Source organism: Thunnus albacares, chromosome 1 (assembly GCF_914725855.1).
Source record: "Thunnus albacares chromosome 1, fThuAlb1.1, whole genome shotgun sequence".
NCBI classification, from domain to species: domain Eukaryota; kingdom Metazoa; phylum Chordata; class Actinopteri; order Scombriformes; family Scombridae; genus Thunnus; species Thunnus albacares.
This window is the reverse complement of record NC_058106.1, coordinates 8,293,328-8,310,407: the sequence shown is the minus strand read 5'-3', so window position 1 is coordinate 8,310,407 and position 17,080 is coordinate 8,293,328. Positions and strand designations below refer to the sequence as shown.

At 43.0% G+C, this 17,080-nt stretch overlaps 1 protein-coding gene across 2 annotated transcripts in view; it reads right to left on the bottom strand.

Annotated features, from left to right (window-relative positions):
• Positions 1 to 17,080, bottom strand: part of itfg1 (integrin alpha FG-GAP repeat containing 1) — a 148,722-nt gene that overhangs the window by 92,863 nt on the left and 38,779 nt on the right. For both annotated transcript variants that reach the window (XM_044366039.1, XM_044366106.1), the window contains exon 9: positions 4,727 to 4,821. In XM_044366039.1, the coding sequence (XP_044221974.1) occupies positions 4,727 to 4,821 (95 nt within the window). The remainder of the gene's footprint in view (positions 1 to 4,726; positions 4,822 to 17,080) is intronic.

Below are 17,080 nucleotides of genomic sequence, written 5' to 3'. Positions count from 1 at the left end.
CTCCTCTTCATCTCTCCTTCGCCTTTCTTTCCTCCACCTCTCCCTCTATTTAGTCTCTGCAATGGGGGTGCACACCTACACACACGTAGTATAAGATCAGCTGTAATTACAGCTTGGAGAGTGTTTACATCACAAATAATGATGAACTGATGAGATCAATACTGCAATGTAGATAAACATACAAACTGCTTCTGCTGAAAATGGTTAATAAGGTACTATGATTGTGTATTATCATTGCCATTCCAGGAAAGCATAGAAACTTAGAGAGAGTTTAGTTTCCTCCTCGCTCGCCCACCCTTCTCTCTGTGCTTGTCTCTGCCTTTGACAGTGATGACTGTCTCTCAAACACATAGCGACACAGAACACAACATGTGTTCACTTCATCCATCAGTGCCGATAAGTCTTCCTCTTGCTGCCTCCCCTCCCCTTCGTTCAACTCTCTCCTTTCACTTCTTCCTTCAATCATTTTTTGTTGCTGACAGGCAAACAAAAGAAGGCATGTCCACAGGGAGTGCGCATCTGTGTGTCTCCGTGCGTGTGTGTGTGTGTGTGCACGTGTGTGTGTGTGTGTGTGGAGGGGGGGGGGTGGGGGGGACATGGCGGATAAACCCGTAATATTTCTATTTTGGATTGAGAAAAGAAAGTGGAAGCTAGTTCTCTGGTGGCAGAAGGAAGGAAGAAAAAGGAACAGGGCCTCTTGCCAACTGGTAGGATGCAAACTGAAAAGAATCACACAAGATGGTATGTAGGTGGTGGTGGTGGAGATGGTATGTGTGTGTTTGTTCATACAAGTGTAAGAGCAAGTGTGAGTGAACATATACAGTACATAACATATACTCACTTCTGTATGTGTACATTAATTGGATGAGACTGCATGTATGCATGCATATCTGTTACTTTTATCTCACATGGCTTTGCAAACAAAGTGACACCAGCTGGATCAGCCCTGTCTTTCTAAGCAAGAGTCCCCTGCAGTGAGCCACGTGGCTAATGCCATCCTGAAATAGAAAGCCATTGTGCAGAGAAACAGAATCTCTGGCACTGCAATGAAGTCGCTGATGAGGTGCGCCTCTTCAGAGAAGAGCTCTAATAAGCCATATAGAGCATTAAGCAGAATGGCAAGATTGAGAATGTCCTTACCCGAAAAAAGACAGCATTGATCACTTCTTCACATACTTAAAACAATCTGCTTCTACGAAACCTCTTTCAGTCATGAAAGTTATCATCATCATCTCTAATTAGAAAACACTAAAGTAGTTCAATTTTCAATTCAATACAAATTTATTTATATAGCACCAAATCACAACAAAAGTCATCTCAGGGCACTTTTCACATAGAGCAGGTCTAGACCGTACTCTTTAATATACAGAGACCCAGCAATTCCCCCATGAGCAAGCACTTGCCACATCGGTAAGGAAAAACTCCCCTCTAATGGGAAGAAACCCCAAGCAGAACCTGGTTCTGGGGGGGGGGGCAGAGCAGCAGAACAACAACTGCAACAACAATAACAATAGATACATGACTAGCAACAACAAACATAAAGTAGTGTGTTTACCATTGCAAAAATCATCATCAATCATTTCCTAACATTAACCTTAACTGTGATTCTTCCCTAACCTAACTTATACAGACCTTAACAAAGCCAGCCGATCAGAACGCACTCAGAAACAAATGAGGTGATCCATTTGTTAAGATCCTGTGCTAAGACCTCCAATTGCTTTGTCTTGTTGTTACCCTATTGTTAAATTATATTACATCAAATCTTTTTATGTATGTTTAGTTGGTGAAAATACGCAGCTCAAGTAAGAAATGAATTTTTGCCTTACAAATAGCAGCTATCCATTCTATTAAAGTTTTGTTCACTTTTCTACAGAAACTGAAGGACTGAATATAGAATCGATATTGTTTATCTGAAGTTTATATTATGTAATCAGTTTGTATTGAAATAACTGGAAATTCTAATTATATATATAAATAAATAGGATGTTCTCCACCGAACCATCCAAAGTGCACTCTCAGTGGCAAGGTAAAAATATGAGAACAGATCCTCCCAGGGCTGAGACTGAACAATACTGGAAGAGCATATGGGAGAAGGAGGCATCACATAACACCAATGCTCAGTGGCTACTGGATCTAAGAGCAGACCACAGCAATCTCCCAGAACAAGATGCAGTGACCATTACAATGGCAGACATCCAAGAACGAGTGTCAGGTATGAAGAGGTGGACAGCACCCGGCCTGGACATGATCCACACCTACTGGCTAAAGAAACTGACTGCGCTCAATGAACGCCTGGCAGCACAAATGAACCAGCTGCTTATGGATGGGACGCACCCAGAATGGTTAACCCAAGGGCGGACAGTCCTGATCATGAAGGACCCCTAGAAGGGCACGATCCCATCCATCTACTGGCCAATAACCTGCCTCTGTACAACATGGAAGCTCCTGTCAGGCATCATAGCAGCTAAGATGAATAGGCACATGGCCCAATACATGTGCAGGGCCCAGAAAGGAATTGGTAGCAATACCAGGGGTGCTAAGCACCAGCTACTGGTTGATAGAGCAGTCACCCAAGACTGCAAAACCAGGCAGACCAACCTGTGCACTGCCTGGATTGACTACATGAAGGCCTATGACTCAATGCCACACACATGGATACTGGAATGCTTGGAAATGTACAACATCAACAGGACACTAAGAGCCTTCTTCAAGAACTCCATGGGGCCGTGGAAAACAACTCTGGAGGCCAACTCAAAGCCAACTGCACAAGTTACCATCAAATGCGGCATATACCAAGGTGATGCACTATCCCCGCTGCTGTTCTGCATAGGCCTGAACCCCCTCAGCCAGATCATCTCAAAGAGTGGCTATGGGTACCGGTTCCGAAGTGGAACAACCATCAGTCACCTCCTCTACATGGATGACATCAAGCTGTATGCCAGGAATGAGCGAGACATCGACTCACTGATCCACCTCACCAGGATCTACAGTAACAACATGGGAATGTCATTCAGACTAAATAAGTGTGGTTGGATGGTATCGAAGAGAGGGAAGATGATCAGAACCAAGGGGGTTGAACTACCAGAAGGCAGCATTGCAGATGTTCAGGACAGCTACAAATACCTTGGGATCCCGCAGGAAAATGGGAACCTTGAGGAGGCCACAAAGAAGTCAGCCACAGCCAAATACCTTCACAGACTAAGGCAGGTCCTGAAAAGTCGGCTGAATGGCAAGAACAAGATACGGGCCATCAACACGCACACCCTGCCAGTCATCAGATACCCCGTTGGTATAATAAGCTGGTCAAAGGAGGAGATAGAGGCCACTGATATCAAGAGAAGAAAGCTCCTCACAATGCATGGAGGGAGACTGTACACTAAGCGGAACAAGGGAGGCCGAGGACTGGTGAGCATCAGAGCCACTGTCCAGGACGAAACAACCAACATCCAGGAATACATCAGGAAGATGACCCCAAAGATGAACTGCTAAGTGAATACCTCAGGCAGCAGAAACCCGATGATGCGGAGGAGGAGGAGGAACCATCATGGAGGGACAAGCCCCTACACGGCATGTACCACTGACGGATAGAAGAAGTGGCTGATATCAAGAAATCCTACCAGTGGCTGGAAAAAGCTGGACTGAAGGACAGCACAGAAGCACTAATCATGGCAGCACAAGAACAGGCACTTAGTACAAGATCAATAGAGGCGGGGATCTACCACACCAGACAGGACCCGAGGTGCAGGCTGTGCAAAGATGCTCCTGAGACAGTTCAGCACATAATAGCAGGGTGTAAGATGCAAGCAGGAACAGCGTACATGGAACGCCATAACCAAGTGGCTGGAATAGTGTACAGGAACATCTGCACTGAGTATGGGCTGGAAGTCCCAAGGTCACAATGGAAGACACCTCCTAAGGTGGTTGAGAATGACCAAGCCAAGATCCTGTGGGACTTCCAGATCCAGACTGACAAGCTGGTGATGGCTGACCAACCGGACATTGTGTTGATTGACAAACAACAGAAGAAGGCAGTAGTGACAGACGTAGCGATCCCAAGCGACAGCAACATCAAGAAGAAGGAACATGAGAAGATCGAAAAATATCCAGGGCTGAAAGAGGATCTAGAAAAGATGTGGGGAGAGAAGGCAACAGTGGTGTCAGTGGTAATTGGAGCACTGGGGGCTGTGACCCCAGTGCTCCAATTACAGGTACAACATCTGAGGTCTCTGTCCAGAAGAGCACAGTCCTTGGAACAGCTAAGATACTGAGCAGAACCCTCAAACTCCCAGGCCTCTGGTAGAGGACCCGAGCTTGAGGAAGACACACCACCACCCCCCATGGGAGGGGGGTGAGAAGGGGATTTTTTTTTCTTCAATACACACATAAAATATTGACCATAACAACTGTTGTGAGTAAGTGATTGTATTCAGGTAAGCACAGAAGTGTTATACAAATCAGTGTTCAGCGGGAAGTGTAACAATGACCAAAATAGTGTTTGAAAGTTTATATGATTTGAGCAGAATGTAAGTAAAATAGCTAAAAGCACAGTACATTAGAGTTGAGTGGAGCACAGTGGAGTAGAGCAGAAAATGAAGGAATAGAACAGTAAAGACCACCTTGTGAGAATGATGACTACGACAGAATAAATTGATTAGTGGTGTTGAGTGGAAAACAAAACTAATCCATTAGAATATGAGGGGAGTGTAGTTGTGTGGGTATTATGTACCTCTGTCGAGCCTGGCTTGGCCAGGTAGATCTTACTGCGTTGACAGGTCTTATCCAAACACACAGGGAGGAGGTGGTCCTGGTAGCCATCACCATCTGCCAGAAAGAAACACAGAGAATTAGATAGAGAACCAACAATGTTGGATTGAACCAGTGGGAAGCGTAGTCCTTTGTTTTCTAAAATTGTGCTATTTTAATATTTTCACTCCATCAGAATGCCTTGGATTTTTTCTGGAGTCAACTTTGAGCACAGTGCAGTTTCTGGCAACAAAGAAAAATGTTCCTGTTTTTTTTTTCCATGTGTGAGCTGGATCACAGGGACACCTGCTTGTTTCCTACAAGCAAACACACACTCCAAGCAGCACTCATCTCTTTGATGCCTTTTAATAATGTCAGTTGACTTGAAGTATCACTTTCCTCACTGATTTTCATCGCTATTAATTATTATTATCATAATGCCATGCAGGCTTCATCTAATGTACAAACAGGGACAGAGCCTCCCAAATCAAAACAACAGCTCTTCAAAGCTAAAACACTTCAGTGCACCAGCTTCAGTTTCAGATGACACACATGTATGCACCACACATACACACACACTTAGCATGACAAAACAATCGCTCATTATGTGATGTTGATGGAATCATAAATTACTCTTCACCACGTTTACATCCTGGAAAACAGATCTACTTTTTGTTGTCCTGGTTCTTCAGGTCTTCGGGTCAGGTCAAATCAGCACATGGACACATCGTAAGGGTGTGGAGAGAACAAAAGAGACTGCTTGAATTCCTTTAAAACTATCAAACTAGTTCAAATTGCACAGACTACAGCTACAGAGTAGTGCATGCATACATATAAATGAAACCCCTTTCAATCTGGCATCTGTGTTACTAAAGACAGCATGGTGTGTTTAATTGCTCAAATTGAATTGCCCTCTGAAACAGAGGTTTTGTCCAAATTCAGTTAGCAACAAATAATTGATAAGACGACCTTAAACATTAATACAGTATAAAAAAGGTTACGTTCACCTCAATAATCCTAATTGTTCCGATAAATATTTAATGCATCAATGCATGATATTTTCTTTCTTGTGATAGCTCATGTCTGATATGTTTGTTTTGATTAATAAATATAAGATTCCTGACTGTGGGCTTTGTTTAAGATTTTGCTAGATGTCACTGGGTATTATTGTTATTTTATTACATGCGATTCAGACATGCAATTCACAAAAAACTGTAATGTGAATGAATTTAGGTCTGTGAAAGATTCAGAATGTCTGTAAATAGATTTATTTTCTGATAGATTCACTACTACATAACAAAAAGACCAGAAACAACATAACCTCTGAATACCAGGTATTTGGTGTGCTGCAGGGCTTTTGAGATTTGGCTAGCTTAAAAAGATACTAAACACACACAGTGTGTTCAGGGGTTGGCAGATAAAACTGACACCAAACATAGAGGTGAAACTGCTTCCAGGCCTCTCATCGCGCAGTTTATCTGAATCCCTTTCAACGGGGCAAGTGCAACACTCCCAAACAGATGTTGTGCCATGTGGAATGGGAAAAATGAATGACGCTGATGATGAATGACAGTACAAAGCAGGGGAGGAGGAGAAACTGAATGTGGCTGTCAGGGGCAACTGAGCGAGAGGCAGAAAGGGGGAGAAAAAGTGAGACAGATAAACACTGCAGAAGAAAATGACACAAGTCCTTTGGTGTATTATTCAATTTTAAAATTTTATTATTTTTAAAAAAAACAAAAGAAAAATGTCAAACTGTCAGTGATGTAAGGTAATTATATTTCCAAAGGTAGATGTATTTGTTTTCTGATATTCTTTATGAAAACACACATTTAAAATGATGCTTAAAATCTGGATCTAGAAACATCATGCACAAAACACAGGCTGACACCAACCATCATCTTAACTTGGTCATTACACTAGTTATTACCGCTGTCAATGAAGATAGATGTATTCAAAAACAAGAAAAACAAATTAAATGAAAACACAAGTCAAAACTAGAAGTGGGTATTCAGTTTATGTGACTGTAAAATGAGAGAATAAGTAGATAGATTTTTGTTAGAAAAGGCACTTGTTTCTGGTCAGTTTTCTTTAAAAAGGTTGTGAGTGTATAGATGGCGAAAGAGAGAGAGATAGAAATATAGTTAATGGGAGCCCCTGACTCTGTATGCATGAGATATGGTATCAACAAGCCAGTTCGAGAGCCTCAATTTCGACAAAGCACAACTCTCCCTGTGCCCTCCATAACAGACAAACAGCGCATCAGACTTACAGATCCCAGCTGACACATCCATGTACTGTCTCAGAGCCCAAACAGGACAAAGTAGGCTTGCATTAGGAAGCAGTTAGCAAGCATTAATCATGGTCTGGACCACCGCCTGATCGCAAGAACTCAGCAGTGAGCCCAGCCCTTCAGGGGACAAACATGCAGCTAAAGGCGATCCAGGTGAGGATGCCAAATGCACCCTTCCAACTGTGACAGAAGATCCTTAGTGGGAGAGGCCAAGGCACTCTGTTGAGAAGCCAACAGATCACAGGAAACCATATCCTCCTTGGCCAGTATGAAGCCACCAGCAGCATTGTGTGGTTGCATCTGTTTAATCTGTGAAGTGTCAGCATGAGTAGTAGAAGCAGAGGCAAGGCATATAGGAAGCAGTCTGAAACACAGCAGACAGGGTGTCAATGTTTCTGAAGCAAACAGGTTGATGTCTGCTCTGCCGTACCTCTTCCAGATCATCTGAACCAGCATTGAGTTCAGTCTCCATTGGCTCAGAGAGGGTTTTTGACAGGAAAGCATGTCTGCGGTCATGTTCTGCACAGCTGGCAAATGCAATGCCCTGAGACTTGCAAGGTGAGGTGAGGCCCACTGAAGGAGCCTCTGAGCCTGCTGCAGGGAGTGACTGGATCTGGTGTCCCCCAGTGATTCACATGATAAACTGTGTTGTCTAACCGAACAAGGACATGCTTTCCTTTCAAGAAGGGAAGAAAATGCCTGAGGGCTAAGAGTAACACATGCAACTCTAGCACATTAATGTGCTGGAGCCTCTTCTGAGGACCCCAGGTTGCCCTGACTGCCCTGTGGTTCCACACAGCCCCCCAGCCTTAGAGGGAGGAATCTGTTACCGCTATCTCCCAGTGGGAGGGAAGTGAGCCCAAGGGAATACTGCAGCACAAGTAAGCTTGGTTTCTCCTGGGTTCTAGAGACTGAAGGCACTTACTTCAGACCATCACCATCCTGCTTTGGTGCCTCTTGGGGTCGAGGTACAAACTATTGATCCAGATCTGCAATGGGTACAATGAAAGGAGCCATAGAGGGATGACTGTCGTTGCTGCTGTCAGTTTGCCCAACAGCTGAAGGAATAGGTTGTACATTATCCTTGTGCCTCTCTGAAAATGAGAGACAAGGCTGAGGATCTGAGGGGCAAGCTAGAACCCAATTACTGAATGCAGAACAAAGAAACTGCCTGTGGTGGGGTGCCACTGGCACATGGAAATAAGCATCCTTCAAGGTGATACTTGTAAACCAGTCTCTCTCTGACACAGCCTGGAGAACATCCACTGTGCATAGCATATGAAAGTGAAGAACGTTTATGAACTGGTTCAGCTACCTGAGATTGAGGACTGGGTGGAAGCAGCCATCCTTCTTTGGAACAAGAAAATAAGTTGTCTAGAACCCTCTTGGTTGAACCAAACTTTCTACATATTCGATGGAGCCTTTTTCTAGAAGCACCGAAATTTCCTGCCTGAGAGCCAAAGACCTCAGAAGGTCAATGACAATAGGCATTCTGACCCTGATGAACGTGAGGGCTGATGCCTGAACTGGATACTGTATCCCTTGGAAAGACCTGATAACACCCAAAGGTCCGAAATCAAGGCCTCCCAGCGGCTGAGATGTTGTGGGGAGAAATGGCTGGCACCTGTATTTTGGGAGTCAGGCTCAACTTCCATGACCTTTGAGCAGCTTGATGGGTTGGTTGGTAGGGGCCCCATGTTTGGGTGCCCTATCCCTTGGTGTCCAAAAGGCACGCCAAGTTGGAGGGGCCTGTTGGCAGTGGCCCTGCTAAAAGGCGGAGCCCCTGGGTCTTGAGGGACTCAGTGCTGGCTGCAGGACGAAAAGTGCTGGCATTTCTTGATTTAGACAAAGGTGCCCAGTGTAAGCCAGCAAACGGCTGCAGGCCAAAACATCTGGCCTGGAATGACAGGCAGCATGCGAAGAGTCTTCCTGCACCCCTCTGACCAGGGGGACTGGTCAAGCCACACAAGGTCCAAATGGACATCAGACCATATTGGGTGGCGTCACCCAGTAGGTGGAGTAACACCTTGGGGTCTGGCCAGTACCTCTGAAGTTCATCAGTGTATGGCTCAGAAGGTGGAACTCTGAAGGCAGATAGTTGTGGGGTGTGCTTGAGATGGCCAATTGGATGACTTGCTTAACTGTGGAAAGACCAGCCTCAGCATCCCTCAAGTAGTCTGCTCTTGACCCATGAGAACCTGTCACCGAGGGGAGGGGGGACCCCCTCTCCAATTCCTCCTGTTCTTCTGCTTCCTTGTCAGTAAACAAAAAATCCCTGAGGCCACAATAGATAGTGCATCCTCATCATGCTGGCTAGCAACAAAGGGTAAAGTAGCTAGGCCATCACTCTCATCATAGGTCTAGAGTTTCGGCTCTGAAGAGGCCAATGTATCCACTTTAAGGGCCAAAGATTCATCGCCCTTTGGTTTCTTCTTAGTGCGGGAGGCGTCACCCTATGTGTGCCTGTGGTGCTTAGAGCCTGAAGGGGGGCTGAATGCAGGCATTCCTGAAGGAGGTAAGCCAGTCTCAGCAATGCTACTGTCAGACCTGGCCAACCTTGTGGTCCTCTCTGCCAATGGCATGCAACTGCAATTAATGCAAGCATTCTCTCTCACTGCCTGCCTTAGGTGTTCGATGCCAAGGCATGATGGGCATCTATCATATCCTCTGGGATGAGAGGGACCAAGCAGGAGTTACAAACGGAGAGCATAATTGCTGTAAGGCTATCAATGCAGCAGTAGAACGAGAAACACTCAGCTACAAATCCAGTTAAACCAGCACCTTAACCTTGGTAAGGCTAGTGATGTAGCAGTAGAGCAAGAAACACTCAGCTACAAATGTGTCACTGGCAAATACACACAGGTCACCCTGGTAGGTGTATTTGTAATTGCATGTAATTACCTTTAACAGTGTTAAGTCAGTAGCTAAGGAGCGAAACAAAACACTCTCTGCTAGGGTTCCCTAACGGTTGTAATGAGGTGAAAACACCTCAGCTAGACTGGACTGTCAAGTATAAAACTCACAAGCTAATACAGCACATGACACAATAGCAATTCACCTGCAACGAGCGGAGGTGCTAAGCGGGTAAGTTTGCAAGGCACGCCTGCAGGGGAAATAAAGTTGACTACTTACCTGGAAAAGTCCAATGCTTTGGTTGGCATTTCAGCAAAACTCCCAGCAGAGATAAGCATCGGTTATGCAGCCTCTGGAGGACGAAATTGTAGCTCCAACCGACAGATTACGAAGTTACTGGCATAGGCAGTAAAACACTGATGCTTGCTGATGCTAACAACATACACAACCTGCACGTTTAGGCAAGAAGATGAAAAGGAGACAACTGTTGAGTGCAAGGCCCCTTTATCAGGTTGCTTGCATCACCCAGGTCACACATGTGACTTTGTTGGTATTATGTCTAGACTTCCTGCGCATGCGCGCGATGCATACCGTATCCAGGTATTTCATACCATCTCTGGCAGTCAGGAGTAATGACCCTCAAACTATTACATTTGCAATGTTATGAAATGGAGGAAAGTAAGCAAATACTCATATTTGGACAGCTGCAAGCTCTTAATGTTTAGTACCCTTACTAAATAGGTGATAGTTTATCAAAATTTTCAATGGCTGGTTATGGAGAGTTCTACTTACTTGACTTGGGGTTTAACTGAAGGACTGTGATACAAACTGGGGTGTGGAGGGAAAGATACTATCAAACTGCATTATGGGAAGTGTAGGATCAAGAGATTTCAGAGCTTGACCCATAGTGTGATTAAAGGTCAGGATATCTTGGCCTCGACTGCATGATTTTTGACAATTCTTTAATGATTTGTCTCTCTCAATTTGCCCAATTTTATGAAAGTGCAATATTTCAATTGTTTCAATATGACTTTCCTGACTCCTGATCTGTCTAAATTCTAAAGAGCATCAATTAGAGGCTGCAGGCATGCTGCAAATATCTACTCCAAGACATACTGTAATAGTTGGCATACAGTGATATCTTTTGATGCAAAATATTTAGAATATGTAGGCAACACTTTCTAATTAGTTACATTACTGTGGCTATGATGGAAACAAACAATAAAATGAGGCATCAAATGCACCATTTGAACATTTTTTGCTGTGGAGGTAAGAGACAGAGATGTGTAGATGATGAGATACTGTGAGGAGAGAAACAGAGAAACAGGCAGAGATAGAGAGAGACAGAATGAGTGTTAATTCAGTCCTGCACAGGTTGTCACTCGCACTTGTACTTACTGTCAGTTCTGCCAGACACACACACACACACACTCTAACGCTCTAACGTTTCCTCCCTCTGTCCCACCTCGCCTTTCCACCATGAATACATTCTTTCATCTATCTTTTCATCTGTCTCTCTTATTCCCGTTATGCTCTCCTTCACCCATCTCCTCCCCTCGCTCTCTCTTTCTCCTCTTCTCGCTCACTTCTGTCAGTCATTCTCTTTCCCTCCTTCTATTACTCCCTTCTAGTCTTAACGCCTCCTTTTCTCTGTCCACCTTTCCTCCTCTTTATTCACCCTCCCTCCTTCCCTCCCTCCTGCTTTTCATCTTGCCCTCCCGCTGATGACTCGTGGTGTGATGGAGATTGGCTGAGAGAGTCGCAGAGGGAGGAAACTGCAGGTAAAGGGGTTGAAACGGAGAAGGTGGTGTTGAGAGGGAGAGGTCTGGGAAGGACGGGGCAGAGGAGAGGAGGGAAAACAGAAAAAAAATCAGGTAAGGACAACAACACGAGAGAGAGACTATGAGTGAATATACAGACTAAGCTAATATGCATTGTGACACATTGGCATTCATAGAGTACAATGGAGCGCCAATAACAATGCAAATCACAATTTGCACAAACGCACACACACAAACTGCCAGAAGCCTGTGTTTCATTACAAACTCTATGACATGATGGAGCTTTGTGTGTCTCACTGTACCTGTGTATTGCAAGTGTGTGTGCTAAAGGTGTAATAGAGGGGGAGGAATCTCACAAAGGTCTCATCCTTGGGGAGGACAGAGAGTCATAAAAACCCAGGTTTAGAAGAGAGAATACATACTGTAGATGCTTGCAAACAAAACAGTTCAGAGCCTGAGTGAAGGTCATATTTGTTTTATAAGAAATTTACCATAATTCATATTACTGACTACAAATGCATTCACACTGCAAACTTTTTTCGTTAGAAAAAGTTGATACAACATGCATTATAAAACAGCAATCCAAATTGTTACACTATATACTTTTGTCTATGTTTGTCTAACTCATTTTAGGTTACAATCAAATTTAGCATGGCTCCAGTCTGAGTGGACCGTCGGTAAAAAGCAGATAAACAAAAGAATGCAGAAATAATACAAAAACCATACAGACACTGCAGGAGCACTTAAGTCGCTGGTGCTAAAACAAAATGGAAGTCATGGATTCCTCTTGCAATAACAACACTTGGAACATGTGCAACACTCTAATGTTTTAAAATTAATTCAAATATAAAGTGCTAATTAGTGTGTAGATTGCTATGGGTGGGTTTTTATAATTGAGAGTACTACTTACGCATTATTACTGCGCAGCCGATATTGGAACAAGGAAGAGGAGATGCGGGTTTTACCTTCAATGAAGGACACTTTTGTGTCAGATGTACTTTGCAATTTGCATCAAATTGCATATTAAAATGTGCAAATTAATATCTGAACTTGGAAACTGTAAACCCAGGAGACTTGATCATTTGCATCTGGATTGGAATATTTCTAAATGCAAGGGATATCACAAAATGGTGCTTGATTAGGAGATTTTATTTTTTCCCATTTGCCACATTTTTCTTCATTAATATGGTCTAGAGGGATGTCTTTCACATAAATGCAGATGTATACTGTTACGTGATACTGCTTACGCAACCCGCTCTGATCTTAACCACCATAGCAGCACTCCGTTACCAGAGTTGTTTTTTGTGTTCACAAGTACAGGTCTGCAAGAGCCAGTGAGTGAGAGAGAAAGTGATGAAGAATGTGAGACTGAAAAAGCAAAGTGAGTGAGAAAGCAGAGTAGACTGGTTGAAAACATGACAAGACAGCCAGTGAAACACAAGAAAACACAAAAGGAAGGTAAAAAAAAAATAGTGAGAGAGGTATGCAGTGGTTGAGGGGAGAATGAGGCAGACAGAAAAGGAGGAGAGGGGGAGAGGTTGAATGTAACACAATATAATAAGATGAGTGGAGAAAGAACGCCTGAGGGGAGAGGAGAGAGAAATAGGCTGTCCTGTTAACATGCTGACTTACCTGCAAGTACATACAAACACACACACACACACACACACGCACGCACGCACACTCAGACAGACATACACACACAGCATGATGACAGCCTCTCCGATTTTAAATATCACTTCCAAACACATTCTCTCCTCGCTGTCTCTTAAATCTCCCTATCTTAGTGAGTCGCTGGTTGCAGAGTAGCCCCCCTCCATCCTACCTGCAGTGAAGCTAGCTGACACACTTGGTTGTGGGACTTCGTTGTGCTTTACCTAATGATGAATTATGCATTGGCCGCTGTCACTTTGAAAAATGCAATTACCTCAGTGATAAGGCAGATGGGCCTGTTTTGTCTGGCATATGCTGTGCATCTATTAAGAGTCTACTGCTGGAAACAGAATCACCCACACACAAACATGGACGTGTGGACAGATCCCCGTATGCCTCTATGGACATACATGTACACAAGCACATAGATATGTGCACACACACACACTTCAGGTTTAGACAATGTGTGCTGCCGGTAGAAGACAGATATTGAACAAATGGGTAAAATACATAACAGTCTTGAATCTGAGACATTAGTGGCACAAAGGGAAAGAGAAACAGGTTTGTTGACTCTGAAGAAGCTGTCCTTTGTCTTAACAAACATCTCCATTTCAAATAAAAAGTAATCCGTATTTTTGAATCTTAAATCTGTTAAATGTTACATTAAAGGTCATCACATGTTCAGCACTACAGCCAGTGTTGGTAACACAGGCGAGCCAGGTTGAAATACAACATCAGTGTATTTATAAGAGTGACTTTTGGATAGATTTTTCTGTTCAGTTTCTGTTTCTGTCCAGTAAACAGTGAGAAGAGAGAGTACAGTCATTCTAGCGGCTCTGTGAGACTGTACTTACAGCCACAGCAGTGTTTTGAGCAGTAAACGCTACTATCAGCATGCTAACATCTTCACAATGACAATGCTAGCATGTTGATCTTTAGCAGGGATATTTTTTTCATGCTTATCATCTTAGTTCAGGGTGTTAGCATGCTAACATTTGCTAATTAGCACTAAACACAAAGTACAGCTTCGATGGGAGTATCATTAGTTTTGCGGGCATTTGGTTATAAACCAAAATATTAAACACACAGAAGTTATGACCTGATGATGGTTAAATGAGAGGTCAGGGGATCAAGATATTCAAGTTGTTACAATTCATCCTCTGGGAACCATGAAGGTCAGTTAAAAATTTTCTTGGTAAGTTGTTGAGATCTTCCACAAAACATGTGAAAACACTGATCTGCTGATGGTACTACAGGAAATGTCAGAGGATCACCAAGTCATTAGGATTAATCCTCCAGGGTCCTTAAATATATGTAGCAAGTTTTATGACAGGATTCATGACTGGTGTATTATGAATGTAATTTCCTAAATATGTGAGAACTATATGGAAAGAGATTTTTTTAAAAATCTGAAGCTGCTGCAGCTTACTAAATGAGCTTTTCCAGATGAGCTCCCAGATAAAACTCAACTCTATATTTTGCTGGGAGGAAGAAGGAAAGCTGCAGCCTGGCAGCACTGAATATAACAGCCTGCAAAAATTTGATATGCAATAGGTGACTTTTACTGCTTACACTTAGCAGTCAGTGTCTGTCAGTCAGTGTCAATTCTATTTTTTATTCTATGTTTTAGAATTATGATCATGTATCATTTGACATTTCCGACAAAAAAAAAGAAAAATTGAAAGAGGCAGAGAAAAAGACAGAATAAAGAACAGGTGGAGGAAGGTGGACACAGAGCTAAGGATGTAGAGAAAAATGTAGAGGGACATAGAGACAGACTGAGGTAGAAAGAGTGGGAATTGACAATGTGACGGAAATAATTCCCACTCCAGATCACACAGGGATGCAATGCTGCTCTCTGCTCTATCTCATCCTCTCCTCTCCTCCTCTTTCCATTCATTGCTTCATTATCCTCCCTGCCACCTTTCCCTCCCCCTTCCCTCTCTAGACCGTCCACCTGGGCAGATCTTCATATTTTTATCCTGTTTTCTATCTCACTTCATGTCATCCTTGAAATGTGCCATCATGCCCCCCCTCCCACCACCTCGCTCTCTCTCATCTCTTTCATTTGCCTCCCTGCAGTCACACACTCAAGGTTTTTCAGTAAAGCCAACACGTGTTCTTTAATTAGCCTGGAGAGAAGCCGGTCAGATCAGCTTGTAAGATGGCCACACACAGAGAGACAAACACTGAATGATAATAGTATTATCAGAGATGGGCTGTTACAGTGGAGGAAGACAAATTAAGTCGGTAAGTAAAGAATAGGGACACAAAAAGCAACACCTGTATCATTTAATGTAACCTAATAAACAGTTACACAGGCTGTCTTTTCAATGTTACTCTAAATATGTATCTGATTGGTTAACTATGTAGATTTGATGCCAGAAAGAATGTTAAACATTTATCAGCAGCTTATGAATTGCACCGCACTGGTAGCCATAAAACACTGAGCTGTGCTAGTCAAGTGTTTGAAAAAAAAAAAGAAAAATGCAATGCAGATTCTTTGATGAAAGTTAGTTTCACATTTTCTTGAGCTTTATTTGGTGTACTTTGAAACATAAATCCACTTCAGAAGCCCTTAAATGTAAGAATGTTATTTGAATAAAATGACAGATTCATCATTAGAAGCAAGAAACTAGCTTTTAATGTGCCCCCCTGATTTAATGTATGCCCTTTTAAATTTCTTCTTGAATAGATTACTTCAACACATAGACCTGAGCATTGAATACTTGACTTGTACATGACCTCTTTGGCAACTTACCCATAAAGTGAGCACTGAGTGGAAGGGACTACGGTATCACATCTGTATTCACCTGTGCATGAGTGTGAACGACAGCGGAATTGAAAAAAGAACACTGCTGACTTCGGGCTGAAATACATCCATTTTGGATATGTAGCATTAAAATATTTAAAGAGTTTTTACTTAAGAGTGCAGCTTTTCTTTTCTGTTTTGTGTGTATGCCTTTTCAGAGCCAATCTTTTCTTACTCATACAGACTCCCATTCAGCCCCACTGATTTTATAACAAATCCTAACTGTGTTCTCGTTGGCACAGATGATCTCTTTCTCTCTCTGCCCGACAATATGAGAGTTAGAGATACAGAGAAAGACAGAACCGGAGTGGCAAGTGTGGTTAACTCAAAATCTAATATTATTTTAATCAGTGTGTGGAGAAAATCAAGCACCAATTGTAATTGCCTATTAAACTACTGCTTTTTATACCCTATAATCATTTCTTTAAACAGTGTTAGACATTATTGTTCTATTTATCGTGAAGTAACATGACTAATTAAGTATCTTTTTAGGAAAGTAAATAGTGAAAAGAAGGGCTTTAATGAATACTCAACATCCTAGAAAGAGAAAAAGTAAGAGTGGGTCATTATACAGCCCTCCTCCAACAGTGGAATAATGATCCAGTGACACCTGCAGCAAAGCTGTTTACATGAAGAATAGAGGGAGGAGAATGAAAACGAGTGTGGAAAGCGAGTGAGCGGTAGATAGGAGATATACACTAGATCAAGAGAAATGAAGATAGACAGCGACAGCCGAGGAGGGGCTGACTGAAGCGAACAAAACGGGACCAAAAAAAAAAAAAAAAAAAAAAAAAAGAGACGTTACATCCTGCAAGGCATCTCTCTCCCTGAATTTGGAAGATTATTAGAAGCGTGACCCTCAAAGGCTTCAATCCCCAGCTAACGAGGGCAGCGTCTCCAAGTGACATTTCCGAGCCGAAGGAGGAAGGGGGGAAAAGATAGAAA